The sequence below is a fragment of the Cyrtonyx montezumae genome, unplaced genomic scaffold, assembly GCF_038088225.1.
Source record: "Cyrtonyx montezumae isolate F1298 unplaced genomic scaffold, pur_monq_1.0 scaffold_3, whole genome shotgun sequence".
NCBI lineage: Eukaryota > Metazoa > Chordata > Aves > Galliformes > Odontophoridae > Cyrtonyx > Cyrtonyx montezumae.
This window is the reverse complement of record NW_027072034.1, coordinates 2,690,768-2,707,608: the sequence shown is the minus strand read 5'-3', so window position 1 is coordinate 2,707,608 and position 16,841 is coordinate 2,690,768. Positions and strand designations below refer to the sequence as shown.

Here is a 16,841-nt window from a genome sequence, read left to right as displayed (position 1 = left end):
GTGAAAATAAAAACTCTCAGAGGAACAGTGACTACAGTGTCCATTGCTCAGCTGAACAGAAAGATAAGTAAGTCATTCTCTGTTGTTGGCTCGCATTAGCAACACTTGCTTGAAGTTACAATAGCAATCTATTTATATTCTCCAGTCTTTATTATCCTTCATCCTGACCCCAGGTAGGAAATTATGAAAATGCCAAATGAGCATTAGGGCTCTAGTCTTTTGATTTAGTAGTATTTTGTGCTGATTTTTCACTGATTTTAATGGAGAATTAGGGCTAGGCTGAAATTTATTTAGCACAATATTTATATATGCAGTTAAATTTAACAAAGCCAGTGATATTTAAGTATCCATTTATATAAGGGGAAGATCATGAACAGACCTTAAGCATATTTAGAGTACACTGAAAACTTAAGTTTTTTTTACTAGTGGTTTTATTCCTGAGTACAGGAAAGATTTTATTCCTGAATGATCAATGACTTCTTTTTGGTTTTGTTCAGAATCACTCCACCATATGATAAATCACTCTGATTTGGTAGAACTCTGAGGGCTTAGATGGGACTTATATTCATATAAACACATGTAGTACTTAAACTCGTCTTGTGCTCCATTATTTGGTGTTAAGCAGGATTTGCAGACTGGTTGGATTTGATACGTTCTGTGATAGCAATGCAATTCTTAATCCAGCTGGGCAGCTCAAACGTAAGTTAATATCTTCTGGGTGTGGAGTTTTGTCATATAAACCAGCTTAGTACAATCTGGGTACAACTTGTCCCTTTCTGGAATCTAATAACCATGAGTGATTGAGGAGGACGTGTCCCTTCAGGGCATTCATGAACAAGGCAAAATTAACCTCTGCAGTGACATAGCTGAGCAGCTCGATTCTAAATTTTAGCATCACAGCATCACAGATAGGTCTGTGTTGGAAAGAACCTTAAAACTTATCTAGTTCAAACATCCTGATGTGTGCTGGGGCATCTTCCACTAGATTAGATTACTCAAAACTCCTTCCAACCTGGCCTTAAAATCTCCTAGGGATGAAGAATCCACAGCTTCTCTGGACACCTTTTTCCAGTGCCCTACCACTCTCACAGTGAAGAATTTCTTTGCATCTAATCTAAACCTCCCCTCTTTCAGTTTAAAACCATTTCCCTTTGTCCTATTTCTATATACATATTTATTTTATGCCTCTCTTAAGTATTGAAAAACTACAACAAGGTCTTCTCAGAGCCTTCTCTTCTCCAGACTGAACAACCCCTTTCTTCACTGAAGGGCTATTCATAGATGGGAACCCAAGCCAGTGTCATGGTGAGCCACTGCCCTTGCTCTCTGTTATGTAGCAGCAAAATATATGTTTCAGCAGGAAATAAGTAATATACATGCACACTGAACAAAAAGTGCTTATGCATTAATATACATCTGTGAGAAAGCTATGGGAACTGGTCTGGACATGATAGACAAGACTTCCCCTGCACAATATCAGGAGCATACTGTCAAATGCAGGGTAATGCATACAGAAATATGAGCTTCTCCTAAAGAGACATGTGGTAGCTAGTGGCTTACTGGTTATCAGTTTCATTGCTGCACTGAAGTGTTTAAAATAACTGCCTGAATGGGAACATTATATTCATGGACCAGAAAAAATAAAAGCCTTGGAAGATAATACCAATGCTACTGTCCATTTTCAAATTTGCAGGAGGGCAGTCTGGATAAACTGGAGATCTTTGAGATCCTCAAAGGAGAGTCAGTTGAAGAAATGAAAAAGCTGAGAAGTGAAGATGCATCTAAAGATGCTTAACAAATACAAACGAAGGTACCACAGAGCACTGGCACTGCTATGCTGAAAAAATCTTTCTTGAGCTCCTGTGAAGAATTAAGGCTACCTGGATTAAATGAGGAAAAAAGTAGAGGATGTACCAAAGTAATTTGCTCCTAACTACAATGTGCATAGGAAGCTTTCTTGAATGATCAATGGGTTTGTAGTTTAGGGACTCATAAAATGACTGTCCCTAAAAATGTCCCCAGATTCTCCTCCCCTTACCCCCATCTAGAATCAGCAAAATTTTGATTCTGAAAAGAAACCAAGCTAGTAATTTGTGACTAATAGTCTTGCATACAGCATAGCATTTTCCTTGATAGCATTTTCCTGAAAGAGAAGACCTTTTTTTTTTTTAATTCCATAGCAATACCTGCTGCATGCCTTGCATTGTCTGCTGTAGGAACTGCAGCTGCTGGTCCTTTGTAAGGCTTTCTTCTGTACGAAAGAGCTGTCCTTTCTCTTGTTTCAGAAGCTCCACTTCGTTTCTATAAGCATCCAGTTGCCATCGAAGACTATCATTCTCTTCCTTAAGTGCGTATGCTTGGGCAGCTAGAGCTGAGAGAAAATGAAAATGAGAATAAATCAGTAACTTGATTGTTTCCTTAGAAATAATGTGGAGAATGTTGTCAGGGGAGATGACAATAGAGCTGAAAGCCAGTGAGACACTTCAGAGCTGAAACAAGACCTAGCAGAGCTGAAAACGATTAGGCTCTGGCAAAGGCTGTCACTGGGAAGTTATTTCATGGGATGGAAGAAACCATAAAGCAACGCTGGATAATTCAAATGCTACTTGCAATCTAGCTGCTAAATTTAGGCCTATATTTGCAGAAGAAACTGGCATTCAAAGGCAAAACACTTCCCAACTTCGCAACGTTTTCCCAGAGATGTTATGGGATCTCATACAATCATTTAATAATTAAACTAGATCCAGTCAGTTCTGTGCTAAGGAATTTAGACTATGTCCAGTTGTCTGGATTTACTCCCATGAGAGAAGCAACACAGAAATTCCTCAACAACCTCCCTATGAACTGCTTCATAGCAATGGTTATGAGAATCCATTTAGACAGGAAAAAAGATGTAACAGAGTCAAATTATATAAAATGCAAATGCTCAGAAAAAGTGTTGGCACTACAAGAACATTACTACATTAAAGGCATTGAAAGACACTTAAGTCATTTCCTTAGGAAGCTCCATTTGGCCCCTTTTCAATTTAGAATGGCATTTTTATTATCATAACTGATAGCAGGTGTTTGTGAAGAAATCGATTAGTATGCAGGGATGGAAATTACATTTGCCAAATGACTTGCACAGTCTGCAATATAAGCTAAAATTTGTGTTGCAAAAGGCAGAGGGCTATAAAGCATGTAGCAGGAACATTATTTAAATAAATTATCTAAACGTAAATACATATAGGCAAGTATGGCATTCATTGCTTTAGAGATGTGGTTTTCATCCTATAGGAGAACCCAGCCCTGGTAGTATTTACACTTGGCAGTATGAGTGGTCATTTGGCATATCAAACTATCACACCATACTATTTTCCTTCTTGGAAACTGATAACACAACAATATTACAGGGCAGCTGTAATTAAAAAACAACAATCTACCACAGCCAATTCTATCAACATTTGGTAACTGAAGCACCTAACTGATTTACATTCCTGATTAAATGATTTCAGGCTTGATAGTACACAATTCTTTCTTGCCCACCTACAATAGCAATACAGTTAAACTCCAAATTATCAGAAATTGTGTATTAACTCCATTTAATGTTAGGCCTCACTCAACTAAATCAGCATTTAGCTGTCACAGTATTTCATTACCAATAGAAATGTTTTATCTTTGGTAAGATAAATGTATCTTTCTCCAAGATAATTCTTACTAATTTTTGAATAATACAAGTGCTTTATCCAAAACAAAGTAGAGTTAGCTAATATTAAAATATAGGCATGGATTGGTTATTGCACTTTATTTGGATATTCTACAGAGTATCTCTGGAAGATTCAGTAAGAGTTACAGTATTGTTACATCAAATTAAATTGTTCTGAAAAGCATGTAATCATCCTTCCATGACAAAGTATACCCTCAAGAAATTACAATGATGAGTCCAGTGGGCAAAGAAGAGGATGAAATCCTCTTTTTATTTTTTTCACAAGAGCCAACAAGCTATCCTAAAAATAAAGACAAAAAAAAAGACAAAAAAAAAAAAAAAAAAAAGACTGAGCGAATAAAAACCTCGGACTAACAAAAACCTTAAGTAAAAATTTTACTCTTGATTTATGTAATTGATTTGAACCAAATTACGAAACTTGAAAATATGGATCCTCTTTGCAGGGTCTAGAGGTAAATAATTAGGTATAATGACAGCCATTTATATTGTCTTGTACCCACCAATTGGACTGTCTGCAGTCAAAGAATTGCGTCCTTTACAACACTAAATTCCAGTCAGAAACCCAGATTCACTGAGCTTTAGGCTGCTCTAACTGGAGAAGCTCTTGTGGTGCATTTTCTTGGCCTCATCATGTCCCAGATGGACAACTCCTTTTTTCCCATATAGGTAAATTCAGGCTATTGAGTGGGGCTGAGGACAGAATGAGAAGCCTGCTACAGAAGCATTGAAATAGGGGAAATTCTTCTACATACTGTGAAAATAAACAACCTATAGGTGATGAGCCTGTTAGGATTTAAAAACTCACTCATCCAAATGCTGCAAATTGCTCTCTGTATTAGCAGCAGAGGCAAAAGCTTGTTTTTCCATTAGAAATGCAAAACAGGTTTTTTACAGCTAAAAATTCAGAGTTTCACCTACAAATGCCATTATTTTATTTTTTAAAATTAGTTTAGATCCTTAAAATAGTTTAGATTTAAGATTAGTTTAGATTTAGTCATATATTAAGATCTATATCATAATAATTACGTTACTGTACTACCAAGAAGTCTCGTGCAAGGATGGGTGCCCCATCAACCTAGAAGAACAAAGGCTGTGTTTGGAAGACGTTGTAGTATATGTTAAGAAAAAAGAGAAATATACCAAACAAACTGAAGTGTGTGAAGAATGCAGCAGAGATAAGTTTGTTATATTAGTCAGGATTCCTAGATTTGTCTAAAATCTCATCAAAACCTAGTGATCTTCCTTGCCATATTCTATACTGTCACAAGCTTTCAGATGAATTATTTTTAGATTAAACCATTAACTATATGGTATTCCTACACATAGTTCTTTTGTTATTTATTTTTAAGCTTCAAAAAGCTCTATTCCTAACATGAATAAAGTGGTTAGTAAAAAAAGTCATAAAATGGAGAGTAAGTCAAAGAAAGACATCTGGTAGACCCCAGGGGCTCCATCTCATTCAGCACTGGGTAACTCTGAAGCAAAATCGAAAAGATTATTTTTGTTTACATAACATAACTGTGATTTTAAGTTATTTATATTTTAGTGAATTAAAATCATGCTAGTTTAAATGCAATTATCCCAAATAGAGCAGTTTGCTTAAGTTTCATGCATAGTGAAAAACACCTCATTGAATACTAAATTAAAATTTATGGACAATGTTTGGAGAGAATGGAATCTGCATTTTAAAAAGAAAATATTTTTCAGATTTGTACAGGGTGTTTTTTTTTACTGTGACTTCACTAATAAAACTGATGGGTATATTTTTTTGCTTTAGAAGTTTACTTAGCTCATCTCACTGCAACTTCTGATTCCATTTTAAGTTTCATAGTTCTAATGCTCATCTACAGAATCCCTCAGTGAGACACACTGGAAAGCTTCTTAGATAAAAAGACAATTAAAGTGGAAAGCCTTTACAGGAGCACTATATACAAGGAAGTATGATCAAAAGAAAACTCTGACAAGAATCCCAAATAATTGCCCATAATTCAAGCAGAAGAGAATATTTGTACCTGAACAGACACAGCTGGCAACCATCCCAACATATGCTTTATAGCATTTTCATGGAGGGATGCAAAAGGATACCTGTCAGTCTCACAGAATCAGCTAGAGGAAGATCAGACACATGTAAGCGGGGAAGCATTCTCATCAATATATTGAAGACATCTAAGAGGTTAGCGTGACTTGCTTGTGCTGAGGCAGCAGTGCTTCAGCAAACAGCCTTATGGCCAACACTGGTTACATGCACTGGATCCAGATTAGACCCAAAGCAAAACCACCATTCTAAATAAAAAAAAAGAAGTGTCTGGCTGATCAGAAAACCACTGAAGTCTAAAGATGTATTCAAAATGTCTCAGACTGATGTCTGAGAAAAAAAACAACAACAACAATTTACTTTTCTAGGTCATCTATTTCAGATGCTGTTAGGTGTGTGCTCTTTTTTTATCAGCACCACTGATTTGTGCCATCTACTTTTATCTACTTTTCTGTGGCTGTATCTAACCTCATGCATAATAGCTGCCCTCTGAAGATGAGGTAGAGAAAGTCTACACAGTGAAAATAATTGTAATTACAAATAATTGTAGTATTCTATAACTCAGACAGAGGCCAGGAAAAAAAAACAAACATCCCAAGCCTCTGATTTCATATGTATATAGTTATTGCAGAACCTGGGGAGAATTCATAAATTTCTAGCAGTTTTATTAACACATACATGGTCATTAATAACATTTATAACACTACATATAATATTAATGACAATCTACTAATTCACATACGTGAGACACTCCTGGCTGAAATGCATAGGCAGTAGCTTATCTTCAGGGTCTGCAGCAATCTGGAATTAAAATCTGAGAAACAAATGACCAAGAAATGGCAACACCAGAAAACTCTCTTGTAAATTCAGGAGCATAGGCTTCCCCCATGATCTGCTAGCAGAAGTTTTTCTACAGATATTTTTTATTTCCTATAGGTACTCCCAAATAACTGGATTATAAAACTGACAACTTCTTATTTGTTTATCTTAAGACTTATGGTCTAACCTCTTTAACAGAATTTCTCGGGGTTTACATGAATGATAACAGATGAAGAGCAGGTTCCCAAGGTTTCCTTCCACCTGAGTTCTAATGTCATTATCCTAATTTTCTGACATGAAAATAAGGTTTTAAATGATACAGTGCTCCTTTTGATAACATCAACAAGAACAACATCAAAAACTGTCAAAATGATGGCTATTATGGTAATTGTTTGCCTACATCAATTCCATTGCAGAGCATTTGCAATGTCAAAAAAGAAAAAAACAACAAAAAAGTCCAACATAACAAAAAAAAACAAACAAACCCACAAAAACCAAAAAACCCAACTTGCCAGAAACAGTGACTATTTCAAAGTTTTCAGTTTGAGGGACTGAACAAAGACAGAGGGAGGGAAATAAGGACATAGAGTTCACAACTATAAATACAAAAAATAAAAGTTATCCTTGGCCTCTGTCTAGCTTGTTTGTTTTTCAGATTAGTCAACTGTGAAGCAATACAACTAGTCAGCAAGGGAAAACGTTTGTGGAGGATCTGGGAGTTGTGAGGTATGACTTCAAGCTGTAGAAAACAGGGTAAGTTATGCAATAATGTCAGTTGTCATTCGTAAGGAAGATGGTCTTAGCAGATAAAAAGCATGGAAGATCTTAGCTGATACTCTGTGATTCTGTAACAAAAGCCTGTTTCAAGATTTTAAGATAATAGTAAGAACTCTTATATAAGCCCCAATCTAGATGCTGTACAGATATCTGAAAGGTACTAAAAATTCTTGGTCTTTACAGTTACGTGCTAGAGGAAATCTTTAAATAGAAATGAATGTCAGTGTAGATCATCATACCCTCTAAACAGAAGAATCTCTTGAATCTAGACATCTCTCCAACTGCTACATTTCATTAAGGAGGACTTGCCTGTTTTTTTCTCCTGCCTGAAGGCAACCATAATTGCATCCTTTTTTTTTTTATTATATCTGAAACTATTATATACAAAGGAGATGCTGTATGGAAAAAAAAACAACAATGAACAACAACAACAACAAACAAACAACAAAAAAAAACATCCCAAAACATTATTTAACAATAATTTTAGCAAAGACAACTTTTAAATGCTCCTTAGTTTTCTTCAGGATTTCAGGTTCTTTCAGAAGGCACCAACTAGTCTCAAACAGCCCAAACATTAAGAAATTAAAATGCCAGGGAGTCCTGTCTGTTAAAGCAGTATTTGTAGCCACCTCTTGGTTTGTAGGAAACAACTCTGTGATTGGACTTGACCCTGAAGGTGTTTTCCAACCAAAATGATTCTATGATTCTATGTTGTGATATATGTTAGCTATTGAAATTTGAGGCTCTTATTACCCCTGTCTCACAGATAACTTTCATAGACCCTACTACAAAAACAGCTCAGAGAACAAATTTTAGTTACACTTGTAGCTCAAAGATATTTTGGAAAAGAGGTGGTACCTCAAAGATACTTTCTCAAAGAGTAAAACTAGGCTACACCTTGGTGATGAAGGATCTTCTCAGCCCAACTTCACAACAATGACCAGCTCCTAAGTTCTCTCATATTTCAGGTGGCTATTTCAGGTGGCTATGGTCCCCTCCTCTCTCCTTCCCTCTCCCTCCCTCTCTCCTGTCCCTCTCCTCTCCATCACTTCTCTTTTTCCTTCCTTTTCCCTTTTCCCTTTTCCATCCCCTCTCCTCTCTTCTTGTCTCTTCTCCTCTCTACTTTTCTTTTCTTACTAAGTCACTGATCACTGGCATTCACATGTCAACGATGGGTGCATGGAAGTATGTCTGATATTATCAGATAAAAGTGATACTATTCCTATACTGCATTCTTTAATATATGCCTCTTCCTCTGTTCTCCTATGTTTCTACACAAATAAATTATATCACTTGGCTTTTCTAAATAACCCCTGTGGTTAAAACTTGAAAGTAGCTAGTGAACTAGCCTGAATGAACTCTGAAAACAAAATTGGAAAGGTTTAAAAATAAATAATTTGGGGCAATTATAAGATAATCTAGCCATTAACTGTTTTTCTTTCCCCTTCGGACATAATGCAACCAAACCAAACAAGGAAGCAATTTCCTCATTTGTCCTTATGTTAGGCACACTTCATTTGAATGTCTCAGAAACTGCAAATTTAAACTCCAAGGGCACTAATTATCCTATACATGGAGGGGTTATTGTTATTAATGTTAGTGGGATCTAAGACCCACACACTGGAGGGAGATTTACTTTTTCAAAAAGCCTTTATTCAGGTGCAGTTGCTTCAAAGTCCTTTCCTCACCATGCTGCTTACATTCAATGCTAAGAAACTCATTATACCCGTTACATTCATGATGATGCCAGATGTTCAAACTGAATACTCATGAGAATTATTTTCAGACTCCCTATTCACATAAAACTTGCTGGTGACCAATTAGTGAACAGTAGGATTCTGCCAAAAAAAAAAAAAGGAGAAAAAGAAGAAAAATTCTACCAATTCTACCATAATTTAATGGCAATTTTATCCATCCCATCCACGACACACATATGCAACATTTGAGAAACAAAAGCACTTCTATGAAGAGAGATTTTCTCAGTTCACAAAACTTAATCCTGCTTAGCAGACTTCTGCACTAGTGCTGTTCTCTTCCAGGTTTACAGCACACGTGGCTCACCAAACAATTTATGAAGGCTATTATTTTTTGTGTAATGAAGCATATCTTTTTGCAAAAAGCAAAGGAGGTGTAGGGAGAAGGAGGGCAGATAAGAGACCATCTGGGTCTAATAACAAAACTAGCAAAGTAGCGTGCAAAAAGTAACATGCAAATGCTGGTTCTGCAGTGGATTAATACTGCCCCAGGGAGTGGTGCTGCCAGTTTCTGTGATGCTATGATAAGTCTCATGACATTTTATTTTGAGCCTTAGAGAGATTATTAACTGAAAAGCTTCAACTTTAAACTTCTTGATTAGTGGCTTCCAGACTTTCTAGACTGTGGATCAGTACCATCTCTCTGTATTTCACTATGTTCTCCCCAACTCAGACTTTTAGTTAAAAATTCAAGGGAACTTCATCTCACTGTTTCAGCCAGTCCTAGGAAAGAGATGCAGATTACTTACTGCAGTTTTATAAGTGGCTCAGGAGATAAGAAGAATGAACTCACCTTCTCGAAGGGCTTAAAACAGATGCGGATAATCTAATTTAACTGATCTTCCTACCCCTTTCTTCAAACTTTCCTCTTTTTTCCTCTCTGCTGGTTCTGTTCAGTTCATTTCCCCCTCCAGCTCCAAATTTCCATCTCTTTGTCCACCTGTAATTTCCACTTCCCTGACGTTTGTTGTTATTTTTCTCTGCTCTCACTCATACTTACTTTGCAGTATATTCTCCAGCTCTCTTACCCAGTTTAGTTGCAGGTAAATTGCAGCATTAAGTGCTTTGGACTATTCCTAAAAAGATGTCACATCACATTACTGAAATGCATGGTTATAAGTTGGAAGAGACCACCTTGTTACAAAAATATCAAAGCCTGTCACATTTTAGGTCTATTTTGCTTGACAGTATTTCTTTGGAGAACCAGCATCTATGTAACTTGGAAATGGTATTCTGACAGACATTAGTTAGTCTGCCCTGTTGAGAACAATTTCTCCAGGTCACCTCTAAAAAAAACCCAAAGATCCTTTTTTCTTCTCCATCTCGGGGCACATTTTTTCTATTGCCACCCATGATATGTACCAAACCCGATGGACGTGGCATACACTTAGAGGGAGCAGGAAGGGAAGAACCTGCTCCTGCTGCAGGTGGACTGCTGGCTGGGGGTTGATCAATTGGTTTTCCTATTCAATTTTCCTCTTGAACTAGAGTCATAGGAAGCAAGTCATCCCAAGAAAACACAGAGGTATAACTTTGACACGCTTCATCTTTTCCAATAGCTGATTGAAAAAACATTGTCTTGGTTAAACATATTTGAGTGCTGAATCTCTTTTAGAGGTTCTGCTTTTATTTTTTTTTACTTTCTTTTCTAATTGAGAAATTAAGACATTTCTGCAGATGCTGTATTTTATGGATGCCAGCAAAGAAGTGAATGTTTCCTTTAATCAATAATAATAAAGGACTATTCATGTAAGACTAAAAATGACACATAAGATTTCAGTCTCAAGAGAGAAGGGATAGGCTCACTCAAATAAGAAAAAGCATTGGTTACTGGGAAGATTGCAAGTGGCACTGATGACCCACATCAGTAATGAAAAAGCACTACTTGTTTTCATGGTTAGTGTTTCACAGATTTTATGTTAATGTTATGTAGATGTCATAAATGGATTTTAAGTATGTGCGCACATGTGATACACAGATTACCTGGGATATTTAATCTCACCATGCATAGGTAAATCTCTGTATAGGTAGGTTACCAATAGTTATTTATTAGGAATCAACTTAATTGGTCATAATTTCATTCAGACTTAAAAAATAAAAACTGGCCTTAATAGGATGAATAGCTGTAGTGCTACTGTTGACATTTAAATTAGGAATTACATTCAAGTCTAGCACCTCTGAGACGACTTGGACAAAAATATCTGTAGGATGAATAAATATGAAGATACTGTCATTGCTGGGAGCAAACCTGTTTGGAAACAAACCTGACAGTGTTCCTGTGAATCTCTCAATTTGTCATGTTCATTAGGATAAGAAAAGGCTGATCTGACTACTTCAGGTGACTGCAGTGCTCTGAATTGTTCTGATTTATAGTTGGCAAATTCCGGTCATAAATGCAAAGTGCTCTATACAAATGTGAGGATCAACAACCTTTGTTAAAAATTCTACTGTACCTTGAATTGTGGGAGAGTGTTTATCCAGCTACCTGTGTGATCTTGTACTAGATTAGAATGCTGAGCTAATTTTTCTTTAAAATTGCATGTAGTGCTGAAACAATTTCTCAGTTACTTCAGTCTCAGGAAAAAAAAAAAAAAAAAGGATCTTAAATATGGAGTACTGTTTTTACCCCTTCCAATAATTCCAAGAAACTTGGAATCTCCTGCCTGTCACATTCACATGTATTTTTTCATGAGTAACTTATCCCTTATGAGAATAGAAGACTATGCAGAAGAACTGTATCTCCAAGTCAATACCTCCTTTCTCCCCTCCATCCTGACTTCAATATACTATTTGCAAACTGAAGCCAATGTGCTTCTCAAGATGTTTAGTACATGTTTAGTAGGTATTTTCTCAGATACTGAAGAATAAAATGTGTCGTGAACTTAAAGATAGAGGGATTGGTGGTACTTGCAGTCCTTCCAGAAACAGATTTTTTTTGAAACTTGCAAAAAGTATGTAACTTTAAACAGACAACAGAAAAATACTCCCTGTACCAGACTTTCAGGGTAAGCCACTGCTTAGGACTTCATATGTGTGGGTGTTGAGCAGACGGTGAGTGCAAACACTGAACAGCAGGCAGTAGCTTGTGGGATCAAGGTCTAACAGCACAGGCATTTCAAAACCTATCAACAAAACACGATGAGACAGAAAACTATCTGATTATAGAACAACATGGGGAGAGGTATTACTTTTTCTCATGCTCTTCCTCAGCTGTTGAAAGCACACACTTGTCTCCAAAACTCGGACAAATTTAAGAGAAAATTCTGTCTGTAGCTGACATGAAAAAGAAACAGTGAAGAAAGTAGTGTTGTGAACTAGCAACCACACAAGTCTTTTCAGAGAGACCCCTGGCTGACACGTAAGATGGACACTTGGTAACTGTAGAAGCATTCAACAATAACTGGGTGCAGTAGTGCTGCAAAAGCATGCTTAGCACATTCCTGTGCCTAAGTAACATCTTGCTATACAATGAATATACAGAGATCTGAATAAATAAGCAAAATGACAGCCAGCTATCCTCCCAGTGAAAGGTAAGAAAATTACAGATTAGAACTAACTTCAAAAGGCAAAGCATGGCAAGAAGGGAAGGGAAGGGAAGGGAAGGGAAGGGAAGGGAAGGGAAGGGAAGGGAAGGGAAGGGAAGGGAAGGGAAGGGAAGGGAAGGGAAGGGAAGGGAAGGGAAGGGAAGGGAAGGGAAGGGAAGGGAAGGGAAGGGAAGGGAAGGGAAGGGAAGGGAAGGGAAGGGAAGGGAAGGGAAGGGAAGGGAAGGGAAGGGAAGGGAAGGGAAGGGAAGGGAAGGGAAGGGAAGGGAAGGGGAAAAACTTTCCCTTTAACCATGTAGACACAGATTTTACTTCTTTGGTATTCTTATGCTTGTGTTCAATGAGTCACATGTTTGAACTAGTGGAGAACTAGTATAAAATGTATGCCTGAGTCAGTCATTTCATGTACAAGATGACTTTTCTTTGGTTTCTCTTTTTTCTGCCATTAATGTAAAACTGAATGAGACTAAAAAAAAAAATGACACACCTCTAATCAGAATTGAATCTTCAACATACTGCTCATAAAAATGCTACACTATGGATGTGTGATACCAGTGAGAAGCTGATTTTCTTGAGATAGTTTTTAAGACAAAACCAAAGAGCAGGATATCACAAAATTCCTCTGAATCTAATATTCATTCTTCAAAGTAAAACAGCACCACTAGCCTGTTGTAGTTTTGCGGATTTCTGTAGTGATCTAGCTTGAAGCACAAATCCTCTTGGGTGAGTTTTTAACTCCTGGCATGTAACCACATCACAGACTGCCAGTCAGCTGGATGCACAGTGTCTGAGAAACTGTATATTTTGAAAATGAAGCTTTTAATGTTTTGGAAACTTCAGCCAACCTTACATGTCTCATGACATAGGGATGCTCCCCAAAATGGTAATTCTGAGATTAGAAGCTTGTACCAATGCTGGAAAAGATTCTGCTTTTTGATCATTATCTATTCCAGTACCTTAGCAATATCTGATGTTTCATGGATTAAGAAGGTCAGTGGATAAGAAGGTAACATCTCCACCTCAAGCAATATCTACAACCTCCTCTAATTTCCTGGAGTGGCAAAGGTTCCTCAAAACAACAAGGCATGAAGGCCAGTGTTATTAAGAAAACCCCAAGCCAAGAACTTAGTTCAAACAATAATATAAATGATCTTTCTTAAGAGATCAGAAATAGGGTTTAGGCTGTGAGCCCCATGAAATCACTCATGAAAAAATCTGTTCTTTGTGCTCTCTTCAGAACCAACAATCTTCACTATTATAAATAGGGCTCATGCTCTTGAAGGCTACATACAAGAGTAAGAGCACAAAAGCTGTATATTGGAGAGGGCACTATAAGGAAGGTCACTTTATAGAAAGCATGAAGTGTAATTTGGAGAAGGATGCTAATACCAGCTATATCAGATTGTGAGGAAGCTGAAAACAGCATATGTTCTAATATTGTCTTTTATTGATTTTGCTGCCAACATCCCACTTCAACAATGTTACAGCCACACTTCAAGATTCTTAATAGAAGGGGTTGGAGAAAATCAATATACAGAGCTCGCTTCTGCTCCCATTGAAGTCAATGGGAGTCTCATTATTAACTGCAATGAGCACAGGACAGAGTTCAGCCTGTTTTGGTGCTTTGTGTTTGTTTTTCCCTTCCCTTTTTATTTAACCTCCTACAGGGCAATGCACACTGTTATTCTGTGATTTAGAAAAGTCCCATTCAAGTAATGCAATTCCTTGCCAAACTGCAAGTATATGCCTTCAGAAATGTTGCCCTGCTTTATGAAACCCAATGAAAAATGATAGCCTGTATCCATAACAGGGAAAGTTATAATAAAAGACACAGGATTTGAAATAAATTCTGATAACAAAATCATTTCTTTCTTAAAAATATTTTTATTCAGATATCAAGCAAATAAATAAAATCAGTTTAGCTTTCATTGACTCATGAAATGTTACTTTCAATGGACGTTGTTTGCTGCATTACAGAGGGGATACGCCCAAACTTCTTTTCACTACTATTTTAATGCTATTTACACAAAATGAAATATGCTAAAATTATCTCCAAAAATTATAGGCATCATCTTCATTCCAACAACATGCTGTTAATTTTGTTCTAGCATGAATGCAAAACATATTTTAACATGCTGTCAAAATGAGATACTAAGAATGTCAATAAAATGACACTAAAATAAATGTAAATTTAGATTGCTGTCACAAGTGGCTGCTTGGTTTTGTGAAGATGTTAGGTTGCTATAGCATTTTCCATAGCAACTTTGCATCTTATTACATAAATAATCCCTCAGTGTCCTTAAAGCTTACTAAAAACAGGATTAAATCTATTCTCATATGTAACGATCCTGCATAAAACCTTATCAGTACAAAATACCCAGAAAACATAATAAAATGTAATCTAGATAATAGTATTTCTGGCAGTTGAAAAGCATCAAAGCACAACAGACTTGTTTTGTAGTTAACGGGACATCCTCCTAAAACCTATATCAGGGGAGTGTCTTCGAAGTGTCTATTTCCTCTAAACATGGAATGTTGGGTTGGTAACCCCTTCAATGCTGGGTCCATTGGAGCAGCATAGACCTTTGTCCCAAAGCCAATGGGTTGACCCAGTACCTGAGAGAGGAAGAGGCTGCCTGTCCTGTTCCCCAGGGCAGATAGGCTTGGCAAGTCTCTGCAACTCCCTGAAAGGAGATTGTAGTGAGGTGGTGGTTGTCCTCCCAGGTAACAGTGATAGGAAGAGCTAATGGCTTCATGACATAATAGGAGAGGTTCAGGCTGGATATTAGGAAAAATTTATTCTCCAAAAGAGTGGCCAGACACTGGAAGAGGCTGCCAAACCAGGTGATGGCATCTCCATCCCTGAAGATATTCAAGAACTGAGTAGATGTGGAACTGAGGGACACGGTTAGCAAACATGGTGAGGATAGGGAGATGGTTGGACTAGATTATCTTAGCGTTTTACTTCCAGCATTTATGGTTATGTGATTCTGTCTCCAGCCCTGATTCATCACAATATTTCTGCTAAATTCAGTTGCACAAGTAGCATTACCAAATGTAGTTACTCTAAAAGTAGCATCACCAAATGGACTTAAAACTGGGTGCACAAAAGTTAAGCCTCTGACTACATGCTTCCTGAACTTCAACCATTTTTTGTAAAAGAAGTGGGAAAATCAGAATGCATTTTGAAGTACAATACTGAAGTCTGCCTCATGATAACAGCTCTGAACTGGCATGCTGGGAAAGGCACTAGAGCAGTCTATCCCTGTGTTAAGGGAGTAATCACTTTGTGCTGCTTTCTAGTGTTCATCTCTGATGGTCCCAGGGAGTAAAGCTGATTGTTTCTGAGGTCTCCAGAGCGTTGCCATTCACAGGGAAGTTATGCCAATCACAGAGCCCAGACAGGGTTATTCAGCTGTCTTCTCTGTCCAGAGAGGGGGATTGAGTCCGTATGGTGACAGTCTGGTTTTTCAGAACTAAATCTTTTTGAGACAACTCATAAAACCTGGTTAGCAGATTTTGCTTACAGGTTTTATTTTCCTTGTGTATGTATTTCTATGCTTATTGCCACAGGGCTGATTATGTCACTAGCTGCTAATGGCTTTGAAAGAGTTTTGATTTATCTGAGGAATAAACCCATGCCAGCCCATTAATTTTTAAAGTAAATACATCTTGCTATTTTACATTATCTTTACCAACAAGTGTTTAAAAAGAAGACAAGGAAATTATGGGCTTGTTAAATATCAGGATTGCTTTTACAAAATCTGTATTAAAAAGCTATTAAATGGAGAAGTAATGACAGAACGAGTATGTCAAACTTTTGTTTAGAACAGTAACTCCCATGAAAACAGGCAAAAAAAAAAAAAAAAAAAAAAGCTCCTCACCCCCTGAAAATCCCACAAATGATTAGGTTTACAAGAAAGGAAAGGGAGAACAACATGGTCGTGGAATCAGTAGGAAGACAAAGATCTGACACGAGATTTGTCATGACACCAGGTCAGGCAAAGGAAGAGCAAAGCTCAGCTCCAGACATCTGGGGCTGAGTAATTTCTATTCCTAGCTGCAAAAAGATTGTAGAGAGTGTTCCTACTAGCTTAATCCTGCTATAAAGCACAGTTTCCATCACATATGTGCATCTCCGCATTCAAACAGGCCTTAAAGAAAGCAAAAGAAGATTAAATTGCAGGGAAAAAAAGATGAATAAGCAC

General features: G+C 37.2%; 1 protein-coding gene across 3 annotated transcripts in view; it reads right to left on the bottom strand.

The window, feature by feature from the left end:
• The window catches only part of ENOX1 (ecto-NOX disulfide-thiol exchanger 1), a 360,202-nt gene that overhangs the window by 39,219 nt on the left and 304,142 nt on the right, over positions 1-16,841 (bottom strand). For all 3 annotated transcript variants that reach the window (XM_065743988.1, XM_065743990.1, XM_065743989.1), the window contains one exon: positions 2,187-2,371. In XM_065743988.1, the coding sequence (XP_065600060.1) occupies positions 2,187-2,371 (185 nt within the window). The remainder of the gene's footprint in view (positions 1-2,186; positions 2,372-16,841) is intronic.